The 13,492-nt window shown below is 35.5% G+C and overlaps 1 protein-coding gene across 4 annotated transcripts in view; it reads right to left on the bottom strand.

Annotated features, from left to right (window-relative positions):
* Cep112 (centrosomal protein 112) overlaps window positions 1–13,492 on the bottom strand; it is a 722,997-nt gene that overhangs the window by 439,813 nt on the left and 269,692 nt on the right. For all 4 annotated transcript variants that reach the window (XM_012514508.2, XM_023714104.1, XM_023714105.1 and 1 more), the window contains 4 exons: window positions 7,104–7,258; window positions 6,662–6,791; window positions 6,004–6,096; window positions 4,820–4,879 (listed from right to left, as the gene is read on the bottom strand). In XM_012514508.2, the coding sequence (XP_012369962.1) occupies window positions 4,820–4,879; window positions 6,004–6,096; window positions 6,662–6,791; window positions 7,104–7,258 (438 nt within the window). The remainder of the gene's footprint in view (window positions 1–4,819; window positions 4,880–6,003; window positions 6,097–6,661; window positions 6,792–7,103; window positions 7,259–13,492) is intronic.

Here is a 13,492-nt window from a genome sequence, read left to right as displayed (position 1 = left end):
GCCTATTAGTCTCACATTGTTCATCTTTGCATCGTCTTGCAGGTATTGAATTATTTTTTCCTGCATCCTAGTTGTTTTTAAGAGATCTTTTCTTACTTTTTCACTAGCTGCAATGGTGTCTTTCAGGTCAGAAGGTTTATTTTCATTTTCACTCAAAGGGTTTTGCCAGCTTGTGATTGAGGTTTTAATTTCCTCTATATCACTTTGAACCTGTTTCATAGATTCTATTTCTTTCTTGTATTGTTTATTCAGGGGTTCCATCATTTTTATTTTTTACCAGTGTATTCTTTAGAAGCACTTAGTACTTCTTTGATTATAGTTCTCATTACTATTTTTACTTCAAAAATTATTCTGATCTGATTTCTTCTATACCTTTCTGCAGCTGTTTCTTTACTTTCAACGCTATTATTTCAGAGATATCAGGTGTGTGATTTCCAGTTTGCTCTATGCTAGTGTCTTCTAAATTTGTACTGGAAGAACTCGGGGCCTGAGACTGCATTTTGTTCCTTCTCTTTGTCATTTTTATACCACTGTCTTCTGACCTTTGGTTTAGAGCTTAGACAGGGTTATTACCTTAGCATCAGGTCTGGATCTACGAAGTTCAGATTCCTCCAGGTGGGTGTTGCTTGGATCTGGCTGGAGTCTAGCTGCTGTGCTCTACTTCTTCCTGCTGTACCCATTGGAGTTGAACCCTTTGTGTCACTCTGGAAAGATATTCTGCTCCTGGATCAGCTGGATGGGTCTTGCCTCTTGCCTCTTTGCAGGGAGTTCTGCTGAAGGGTTCCAGGTTGGGCTTGTACTCTGGGTCAAATGAGGATCCAGTGGGCCCCAGGCAGTCTCACTCACATGCTGGGCCTGGGCTCTGAGTCTATTCAGCATCCGGGAGCCTTGGGTCATCTCACTCACATGCTGGGTCTATTCAGGATCCGGCAGCCCTGGGTGATCTCCCTCACAAGTGGGCCTGTGCTCTGGGTTTATTCAGCATCCGGTGGGCCCGGGTCATCTCACTCACACACCAGGCCTAGGCTCTGGGTCTATTCAGGATCCGTGGGCCCCGGGTGGTCTCTATGTATGCATTTTATGTGTCAGAGTCTTTTTGACCTTTTAGGTAAATGAGAAATCAGTGCATACTGATCTCAGTAAAAAAGACTATGAATATTTTTATCAGGATGAAATTATTTATTTTTTATATAAAATGAAATTAAAGAACAAATAACTTGAAGAGCCAGTGCTCAACTCTTTTTTCTTTTTATTTGTTCCTTTGAGATGGAAATTTACATTGCCCAGTAACAGGAGGGAATGATGCTTAATAGAGGACCACACCTAGCTTCTTCCCCAATATATACTGTCACTACCAAAAGTGAGTTTAAAATGCTAATAATAAAAGTTGTAACCAGATAGGGCTATATTCTCAAATATGAGAATTTGCTATAAATAATTGATTTAGGTAACCATGAGCACATTTATTGAATATTTTCAAAATATGTTTTACTCTCTTGCATCCCAAGAATTTAATCAAGAAAAATGTACCATTATAAATTAGAAAGGGACTGTACATTATAGCAGGAAATAGATACACTATGGCAGACATCATGCAAATCAAGAGAACAGAACAGGTGCTGGTGCCAAAACTGACCAGCTGGAGAACCATACCTTATCTGTTTATTGTTCTAATCTCTGCTTCTCAAAATGAAAACTATGGGACATCAGGTTGCATGATTTCTCTCAATCTTTTCATTACAAAATTTCCTTCTTAAAACCTCTTAAAAAATCATGTCAGTAGTAGGTGAAAAATACTATTCAATATAGTATATGTAAAACTGTGGAAATTTTAAATTATCTTAAACATAATTTTAAAAATTATATAAGAATGCTAAAAGGGCCAGCAAGATAGCTCAGCAGGCTAAACACCTACTTAAGCAAGCGCAGGGACCGGGGTTCAATCCCCAGCACCATATGCCACACTGCCGCTGCCTCCGGGCATGCTGAGCCAGCTCCTGAGACCAGGCATGGTGGCACACTGCCTGTATTCCCAGCACTGGGGAGACTAAAAACAGGAGGATTGCTACGAGTCTGAGCTATGGAGTGAGACTCTGAAGGAGGAGAAGGAGGAGGAGGAGGAGGAGGAAGAGGAGAAGGAGGAAGTGGAAGAAGAGGAAGAGGAGGAGAAGAATGTTAAACACTGGAATAACTATATTGTACTGGTTGTAAATTCCATCATAATTCATATCTCTTCATTAAGTTACACCAGAATGACCTTAAAATACATAACACTATTCTGGAAAATTTAAGAATTTGCATGCCTAGCATCTGTCTCATGAACTTTTCTAGGTAAACAGCACCAGCCTTTACTCCCTCTTGTGTGTTTGCAAAACAAGCAATAGGTTATTTGCAGGAGGCAGGTGTTTCCTTGCTAGTAAAACCATTTAGTCTAACTATTTCCTGATTTAACAGATTAGGACACTTCATCAAACAATGACATTTAGTTTTACTACCTATGATCTGTTTGATGTTCAAAGATCTTAAGAGCAGGCAACAGTCACCAGATATCAATAAAGACCACTAGATAATATGTGTGTGCTTAAATCAGGGACAGCATCTGATGCTGCTACTTCTACCTCAAAGACAAGCTGCGGTGGCAGGCCGCCATCCTGCTGCTGTCACACTGGCACGGGGAAATCATGCCAATTCAGACGGTATTTCCTCAGCCCCGAACAACATTCAGAACGAAGCTTTATGCCAAAAGTTACTGAACACGCACACCCGGTAACACCGCCTCACCAACAAAAGCCTTACACATCCCACTTAGCTATCCGGTTACACAGCCCAGGGTTATGTGAGATTTATGTTAGCACTCTGAGCAGTCAAAAAGGATATTCCCTGAGGGGGGTACCAACCAGCAAATCTTCAAGGCTTGAGATCACACAAGTTTAATAAAGAAAGAACAGATGTCAATTTAAAAAGGGAGATTATGGAATTAAATGTAAAACAGAAAGTGACATGTAGAGTAACATTTTCTTCCAAAATAAATAATGTTAAAAACATGCAATGTGAGAAAATATTGTTACTTTTTAAAATGAATTTTACTGAGAAAGAAATAGCAATGAGACAGTTTCAAAACAGGTTAGTAGGACAGTTACAATAATTAAGAAATCGCATATTGCTGTCTTCACAGGAGTTAAATATGGTTACCTTTTTAAAAAGACTGCTATTATTTTTAAATAAGTCTTCTTTACAATGAAAAAAATTGGCATGCTTTCCCTGTGATAGTTTTAAAAAGATAGGCCAATGATAGCTCAAGGCAAGACAGAGGCAGTAGTTCTGACACCCAGTAAAGACCACGTAAGTCTGTTCCCTGAAGCAAACTAGGACAGGACTGGCTGGAAGGTTCTAGATAAAGATGGACTAAGGTCTCGTATTCTCTTCCTTGTATGCATTTATCAGGAAGAAAGAATGACAGCAGAAACCAGATTACTAACTGGTCAAATATCCAAGAAAAGGTGCTGGTAGGAGAAAGACTGTTTCTAGGTTTATTTCTGTATCTAACAGCAATAGGGAGGACTTAAAGAAGATCAGGAGGGGAACAGATGCTCTCTCGACCAGCAAGGGCACACTTTTCTCCGTGACTCCAGCTCATCTGTTTATCAGGTACAGAGATCCCGCCTCACAAGAACACACTGACCAGAGTGTAAGAGAGTGTAAGAGGCAGGCAGAAAGATGCGCTGTCACGGAGAAGATGCCAGCGATCTGCTCAAAGAACAAGCAGTGACCTGCCACAGACACCCAGGTGGTCCATACACCTCATCCAATGGCAAGCAGCGCTTGTGACAATGCCTGCCCTTTTGGTAATATACTTATGAAGCTGCGTGGCTCAGCAGGAGAAACCGAAAGACTTTTTATTTCCATAAAAGCAGTATTTTCTGACCCTGTTCAGATACCATTTTTTAAATATTAAAATTACTGAAGACATTGCTGTAGTAAAACAGCAGCAGGGATGAAATCAATCATAATTATAAAGGGCACTATGTGTCCACAGAGATACTTACTTTCCTAAATAACAGAAACATTTTTTATCCTGTACATTATTCTTGAAGAGCACGCTCTGTGCTCGGTTCACCCCTCAACCTCACTGCAAACCTAATGTGATACCCTGCCCAGATGAGGAGTTAATGAGTATCCCCCTACTGAGCAATTGTATGATAGACCACAGATATTACAAAGTACTTTAGGAATTTTGGGGTGTCACCCTTGTTTATGTGTACTTTAGGTAAGAAACTATTTGTTCCATTCCAGAAAAATCTATAGAATCTTGCACTTTATGGCTTAAGGTGCTAGTATCTTCCTAGATATTATTGATACCAGGGACACTAACATATCTCAGTAAACATAAATGCGCTATTCTAAATGAAATGAAACAATAATCAATTCTTTAGTAGCTAAATATTTTATTGTCATATGTTCTTCAGTGAAATATTCAATGTTCTCATTACACATAATACAATGGAATACAAAGTTCCAATGTTTCATTTTTTAAAACTGATAGAAAAAATATGATTTCAATGTATTTATTATGAGAGCATATGGTATAGTTTTCCTGCTTTAAATAAAACACACAAATAGTATTTTGCCATAATTAACCTAACTGAAGAGGCTATTTTAAACATGACAAACAAATTAGGAAAATTTTATTATTGGTTGACTGAAATTAACTTAAAAACGAATTATTCTTTAATGGTTAGAATATATGGCTTTATTGGTCTCCATTAATGGTTTCATTTGCTATTTTAAATGTTTTATAGCTTCCTACAAAATATATTACCTTTTTCTCATATGTGAATTTTAGGTGATTTTTCTCCGTTTGAAACTTATTTTCTTGATCCTGTGAATGATAAATCATTTTTAATACCTTTTAAATAGCTCCTAGAGCACATAAAATCAGTAATACAATGTAATGAATGAATCTATTTGATGTCAAAGCTTACCTTAAAGCTCTTAATTGACTCACTTATAAACATAAAGCAAGCAAAGTAAAGGTGAGTTTAGGCCACTGATCCAAGTAAAAATCAAGGGCCACCTTTAAGGTTGCTTTCTATTGGTAAGATACCCTGCTTACCCAGTCTTCTAAGACACAGTAGAAACCGAAGCAGCTTTAGAAATGAGTAAAACCTTAGTTCGCTGAAAATCTTAACTGTTCTCAAAATTAGCTACTTCACAATGTAAGAAGACTATTCTGATCCTTGGGATTAGATTAAGAATGACGACTGGGTCACTATGGAAATGATAAACTGGAAGTTGTAATAATAGTCCTTAGTACTTTCTGACCACAAGAGAAAGGGTGTGGAGAGGGTGGAGAGATTATAAAAGACTGGCTGATAATTTAAAGGGAGGAATTACTCTAATAAAGTTTTATATTTTAAACTAATCTTAAAAAATAAATCACTCAAATTCACATTATTATACCTTGTTCGCTACATGTTAGCATCAACATTTGTCAGTTAAAATAAAAATTACAATAAAAGAATCAAAAATGACTACTTAGAGAATAGTTATTTTTGAGAATTGTTTTCTTTAAATATATTTAGTACAGGGTCTACAGGGTCTCACTACCCAGATCAGACTCATAGTAATCCTCTTGTTTTCAGCTTCCCAAGCACTGGCATTACAGGTACACAAGTGCTACCATGCCCAGTCTTGTTTGTTTGGGTTTTTTTTCCAATGTATTTAGCACAGGGCCTATAATCTACCTACACAGATCAGACTCATAGCAATCCTCCTGTTTTCAGCCTCCCAAGCGCGGGACTTACAGTCTCAGTTGCCCTCTCAACATGCCCCAGGCGCAGGGCCAGCATAGCTCACCCAGGTTACTGTGCCGGCCTAAGCAGGCACTTTAGCCCGCTAAGCTATCTGGCCGGCCAAGGTATTTTAATTGACTCATTTATAAATATAAATCAAGGAAAGAAAGGTGAGTTTAGGCCTTGATCAAGGTAAACATACAAAACCTACCTGTAATAGCTGCTTTCTTTGAAGTTCTGATTGCTGTAACTGTTCTTTTAATTGACAGATGTTCTGTTCTAAGTCTTCAATCGTACCAGATGCCTGGGTGGATTTAAAAAGAATAAGAAGGAGAATATTAAGTTTTGTATCTTATAACTTCTGGTAAAACAAAAATATCTCTTTTTTCCTAAAAGTTCAGTTAGAATTAAACTTATGTTCATTTCTTAATGAAAAATCTTTTAAAAGACAATATTAAATTAACCTAAAGTAAAAATATAAATCATATTGTGCATGGTAGGTAACATTATCAGAACACAGTATTGACATAATACAGGAGACTTTAAATTTTAACTCTCAAACTACAAGAGAAGCAAGATTTCAAAATATTAATAACATACATAACTATCAAATGTGTTATTAAAACAAAATTCTTAGAATTTAGCTTCTTCCTTTAAAAACTTTGGTGCTCCTAAAAATGATTATCTTATAGCAGTATTTGGTTTATTAAATATTTAGATTGTGCTATTGGATATCTAACATTTTAATTACCAATAAAAATTTGTGAAGTTTCAGTTATTTCAAGAATAAAGCAAAGGAGAGAGTTAATTTCAAAAACCAAATAATCAGTGTGTCTTTGTTTGGATATGTACACCAGCATAGGTAATACCTTAGAAGCTGACACAGCATTTTCTTGTTTGAGAAGATTTACATCAGCATCGTATTTGGTTTGTAATAGCTTCAGCTTTTGCTCATAATCATTTATAAGATGATCTTTCTCTTTATGCAATATGTTTCGCCTAAAAGCAATAATCAAAAATCTCATATTATTTTTAGAACCCATCTCTAAAATAGAATTTTAATCAAATAATTACAGATATATTTTCTTTTCATATATCAAATAAGTACCCACATTTTTATTGAATGTTAATGTTAAACATTATGCCTTCGGTGACTAATGTGGACTTTATAAAATAGGCAAGCAGTGCTATTTAGGTGAGAAACTTCACAACGCTAAATGTATGAGACATGATGAAATTTTGTAGATAATTTATGATAGAGTTGATATCACACTGTAGCTACACCTTGTAGACATCTGATTGCAGACATACCTGGCCTTCACTTCTTGTAACTCACTACATGTTATCTGGTAACATCTTTCAAGTTCTGCTTTTTCTTGAGTTAATTTCTGCCTCTGTATATTGCTGTTCTCTGCTTCTCCAGTAAGCTGGTGGACACGGGCCTCCAGTTCTTTGACTACCCGATTCTAAAAAATAGGTCATGGTTAGGAAAGCCTCCAATTGCTGCATAAGAAGAATTTTGTACCAAGAAGCCTGAGAAAAATATATTTCCCATTAGAATAAAAACAAATGAATCATAAAACAAGGCAGAAAAATTAATTAAGTACTAAATTAACCAAATCTTTTTAGAAATTGCTTCATACCATAAAATTAATAACAGCATAGTCAGATACTTTAGAGATCCATTTGCTTACTGAATATTTACTGAGTTTGGCAATATTCTAGGACCTACAGACGTGGCCATACATAAGCCACGGTCCCTGTCTTCGGGAAGGTAATGTTCTTTTTATGTCTCTTTATTAATTCAGATTTATCAGGTGACTACTGGAAGCAATGCAATAATGTTTTTGAATGAAATTAATAATCTTCAATTTTAGCACAAAGATTATCACATAACCAATACACTTTGCTATTACATAAACATATAGAACTATTCTATCATGACTACAGTGCTAGTGCACAAATTCTCATTTATTTCATTAAATGGCTTTGCCGCCAAAAACATTTCTCTATTTTTCCACACTATTCGTTTCTAGGACTAATCATTTCTCTATTATTTGTTAGTTTAAGTTATTTTGAATTTTTCACCTTAGTATGATGGCAAATTAAAGGCTGGATAAAAATGTTTATGAGCTTTACTGTGCTTAAAATTAGGGGAAAAAAGCATCAACTGAAGAAACAATTGCGTTGCATTTTAACAACTAACTTTTGACAAGTATAAGTAATTCAGAAAGGCTAGTGTGTATGTTCTTCATATAAGGTAAATATTTAAAATAGATTTTAAACATTAAATAATATTATAATCCCAACATTACTTCTTCTTTTCAACCCTTTTTCATTAATACTTCAAATAGGTATGTAAGTTAAATTTTGGTGCAACGGCTTCCAAATGTATGACATGTAAAGTATTATGGCTACCTTACAAGCAATGCATATAAAGTTTTAAAAATAAACAAAATTCCTTGGCTTAACATATAACACATATCAAATGCTCATATTCTTTCATGTATTCTATGCACTTTGCTTCTTTATCAAAAAAGTCTTTTGCTTTAGGAGTTCTTTTCAGAGGTTAGCATCAATTTTCTACTACATAATCTAAGCATCCTTTATTCCCTACATATTAATTGGCTGTAAGAAACCAAGAAAAGAATATTATCTTTTGGTTTCCAATTTTAAATGGTGAAGATGACTTCTATCCCTTTTTCCTCGATTATCAAAAAAGAAAAGATGTACAAGATACAGAAATACAGACTTCATTTTAATAACTCCGAGAGAGGACATTTTATCCCTAGCTATGAAGAAGGAGCTTACAGCAAATCACACTCCAATTAAGAAGAACTGAAAAATTTAGAAAGACACAAACAAAAAGGTCAGTTGGAAGGCACGACAGGACACTCAAGCCACCCTAAATGTAAGGACAGAAATGAATTTTGGATGGTGAGGACAGGGCCATCGGCGCAGAGTGTGGCCAAGGCAGCCACGACGTGAGCAGCAAGATCACTGAGAACAGGTTTGCAGGGAGAGGTGCAGGGCTTTGTATTCTAAAGTAGAGATGCAGTATCTATTTTAAAATATTTTAATAAACAATCTCTTATGCTTCATTTTAATGGAAAATAATGTGATTATAGGAAATATTAGAAAGCAACCTAATTGCTAAAAGAAGAAGGCAAACGGAAATGAACTAATACAAAGCAATAAATCTACAAAGCTTGACAAAGAAAAAAGCGTTATCAGCCAGTGAAACCAGAGAGCTCTCTTTCTATAATATAAATAATTGAATACAGCAAAGATGTGAGAAGCTGCTCAGATAAAAGTATAAACTATTTTTATGAGAGAAAAAAAGGTGGGAGGGAAACATATCCAGCAACTCAAGAGAATAAAGTGATAGACACTGAAACAGTATCATGACCTCCATCGTCTATGTCATTGAACATATTGTTACAAACAAGTGATCCTGAAAGTTTTTAAAGATAATAAAAGGGGGCCTGGCCCTATCTCAGTCCTTTAAGTGGCTGCCTCCACAAAGCTGTCAGCCTCAGGTTGCTGGAGTTCAAACCTCACAACTCTCCCGCTGGCCAAAAGTGCCCTGAAGGCATTCGAGGAACAAAAAAATAAATAAATAAAAATAAAAATAAAAAAAAAATAAAAAAGTAGTAAAAAAGTTATATATGATACAGAATTTCACTAAACAAAATGACAGGAATTCAACAATGGTTGTCACATTGCATACTGTTGTCTTCCAATTAGTTGTGCAGATTACCAGATATAAGTATGAAAAATTGGTCAAAAAATGAAAAGAAGAAAAAAGTAAGCATTATTCCTCTCAATAGACCAGTAGAAATCAGCAGTAAAATTATTCAAGTTACCCTGTGTACATACATACATCTTCTCCCTTCTTTTCTTTTCTCCTTTACGTAATCCCAGTAGTTCCTTCCCTTTGTACAGTTTCTTTACCTCTCACAGTATCTATTGTTCCTTTCAGATTTTAGTTCTCTTTCAGGTTCTTACACTAGGGAGACAATATGATGTTTGCACAGCTGGGTCTGATGTATTTCATTTGTGAGTATGGCCTCTAGGTGCATCCATCCATTTATGTATAAATGCCTCAAATTTATCTTTCTTTATAGCTGAGTAATACTCCATTGTATAAAAGTATCACATCTTTTCTTTTTATCCATTCCTCAGTTGATGGGCATTTGGGTTTTCAAGATTAAGCTATGACAAATTGTGCTGCTACAAACACGAGTGGACATATATCATCATAGGATGATGTTTTTGGTTCTTCTGGAAAAATACCAAGGAGAGGAATAGCTAGGTCAAATGGAACCTTTAATCCTGGTTTTCTTGTTTTGTTTTTTAGCAATGTCTACACTGATTTCCATAGTGGTTATGACAGTCTGCTTTCCCACTAACAGTGGAGGTTTCTTCCCCCCCCCCACAACCCTCCAGCATTTGTTATTGGATGACTTCTTGATGATAACCATTCTTTCTGGGGGTGAGATGGAATCTCCAGTGTTGCTTAATTTGCTTTTCTTGAATGACCAATGATGTGACCCTGAAAATTTCACTCTGGAGTTATTTCATTGATCAAAAAATTATGAGACCTAAAAGGAAAATTTTGTAACTAAAACAATGGAATATACCTGTTCATAAAAAGAATTATCAAGGATCAGCCAGATAGCTCAGTGGACTAAAGCATCTGCTCAGGCAGAGCACAGGGACCGGGATTAGATCTCCAGTGTGCCATGCCAGCTCTGCCCCTAGGGCACACTGAGACAGTGACTGAGACTGATTATGGGGGCATGCACCTGTAATCCCAGAGTTTGGGAGGCTGAAAATAGGATTAGACTCATAGAAGTACTATGAGTCTGATTTACATAGTGAACCCCTATAGACCCTGTGCTAAATACATTAGGAAAAAAAAATTATCAAAAGTGATTCCTTGGGGCCAGGGAAATGGTTCAGTGGAATAAGCGCTTCCCTGGCAAGTGCAAGGGCCTGAGTTCAATCCCTGGTTCTGAAAAAAAAAAAAAAAAAAAAAAGATTCCTTTTCATTTTTCTTTTAGATGCTCAGGTTTAGACTGCTGTTTATTCTTCTGAAGGTGTATGTGTCCTACAAGTATTGACAAGAACTGACAGGTAGATCCTTATGGGAACAGTGATACTTTTCCATCTTTGTTTCCTCCTGTTGGCAAAACTTCAGGTTTCAACAGAAAAACAAGAGTTAATGGGGATGTAGAGGAATTAAAATCCTGTGCACTACTGGCTAAAATGTAAAATGATGTAACCACTATGGATTCAGACCATCAGGCACAGAGAACGAAAATGTCTAGAAATCACTGCAAAACACTCTGTACGTAAGTAACAACATGGAATTGTTATGAGGAGAGATATCATATCATGTGGTTTTTACCATGCCAAAAAGAACAGTGGATATAAAGTACCACATTAAATATAAATATATATAAGAATGTTCCCTCGGTTGAGTACCCAAGGCTTCACAGAACTACAACACTGGCTGATTTCAAGATAGTAAGAGTAATGGTCACCCCTGGGTACTAACTATAGGTCAGGCATTGTGCTGAGTGTTTTACAAACTTTAGGCCATTTATTCTTTCCCCCAAAGTAAGAGGTAGTCATTATTAACATCATTTTAAACACGAGAAAACAGAGATGCAACAAAATTGGTTAACTTGACCATACTCAATCTGATAAAATAATAAGGAACAGAACAGAATGATCCAAGATCTGCCTGACCTCCCAGTTCACTGTATAATGCAGTGGCACCTCAGTTCACAAAATCAAATCACTGCACAATTCTGGTCAAAACTGAACTGAATGAGAACCAAATCAAATTTCCCCAGAAGATCAACATGGAACCTAACCACTGAATTTGATCGAGTCCACATCCAATTCAGTTTGCAACAGAATCATGGAAAAAATCAAGTTCATGAACCAAGGCACCACTGGCATTGTCTCCCACTGACTCTCTCCTCTTAAGATTAAGAGAAACTGAACTCACTGAAATAAAGGTATCATTTTGCGACATAAAGGGACAAAAAGAAAGGCAAATGAAACACTAGAAGCACTTGAGATCTGCTTCTTAGTCTTCCACATCATCACTGCTGTCATTCAGGTACCTGCAAGAAAATTTTTTCAGTTATGTAATTTGAAGGCTATTGTGTTTTCTAGCTTATAACAAAGGGAAGCTACTGAAATTGTTCATTTCTTAGACAATCTTTAGCAGTACTTGGTTCAAGTGAAATGAGACTGAGAAATACAGTATATAATCTGCCAAGAGTAGAGAACTGACAATTTGATACTACAAAAAGTCCTCTAAATATCCTATTGAAAAAGAAAATCCTATTGAAATAAAGATGGTTTATTACTCAATGATTTCATAAACATATATAATAATTAATTTAGGTTAATAATGAAGTTAAAAGCCACCATTTATAAATTATGACAAAAGCAATTCTTAAGAAATCAATTGAAAAATATATACAACAAAATGCTCTAAAAATAAATTCTCAATGTCTCCCCTACACACACACACACACACACACTTTATGGTAATGCTACTAGATTATATGACTTTCTGATTTCTGCATTCCAAACTGCATTGAACTCCAAGGAGATTAAAAAGAAAAGCATTTAATTCTACAATATTTATGTATAGTTTTCCCCCACTTAAGTTAAATGGTCTACCCTGAATTCATTAAAATTCTCAGAGGAATGTTTTCTTATACCACAGTACACTCGTTTTTAACAATATTTTTTACTATAGCAATATACATATAAATGTACATTTGTTATTATTTTATCAATGATGGAAATTAAAAGATAGGCCCCCAAACCAGGTCCTCAGCACACTACTCAACACATTCCCTGAGGCTCATATGACTTTTCAAAGTAAATTTTATATACAATATTCAGGTTACATAGTATACTTGCCAAAAAATGTGTCAAAATGATTTCTCTTAAGAGCTCTTAGCAAATAATTTGAAGAATGTACAAATATAATACGGATTTTATATCCATATGTATACATGATTGACTCATATATTTGCGGCCACCTAAAAGATGGAACAACCTTGTTGGTACTGTATTTGAAAACTGACACAAGATTAGGAAGTCTTGGGACTGTGACAAATTCAACAGTCATTAGAGGAAACAAAAAAATGGGAATTCAAGAAAGTAATTCAGAATCAGTAAAAGAGAACAAGCAGACAATTCAGCTGGAAGGAGAAAGGATGACGACAGTAAGCAGAAGAAACTGGATAAGGTACAAGCAGATTTTTTTTAAAAAAGATAATTCTGATACTAATTCTTCAAACTAAACACCTGCTGAGAAATAACTGCAGTTAGATGCTGCCATGTTTTCTGATACACAGATAAATATTACATGAAATAAAGCAATATGATCTGTATTAAGCTCTACATTTGTGAAACAAAATACCAACTTTCTAATTTAAGAGGCAAATGTGTCATTTTATTCTTTCTAAGGAATTCTGAATACTCACTGGGTTTCATATAGAACTGTAAAGACAAAGTTAATTAAATAAATTTAAAACTTACATTACTCAGGGAAAACCTACAGGCATATATGATGTACCTTAAGGACAGCAACAATACTTGACCAAAATAATCTTTTGTAAAACTAAATACAAAAAGTTAAGAAGATATAAGAAATGGGGGGG

The sequence above is a fragment of the Octodon degus genome, unplaced genomic scaffold (genome assembly GCF_000260255.1).
Source record: "Octodon degus isolate 3935 unplaced genomic scaffold, OctDeg1.0 scaffold00033, whole genome shotgun sequence".
Lineage (NCBI taxonomy): Eukaryota > Metazoa > Chordata > Mammalia > Rodentia > Octodontidae > Octodon > Octodon degus.
The sequence above is the reverse complement of the archived record's forward strand: the minus strand, read 5'-3'. Positions and strand labels throughout refer to the sequence as shown.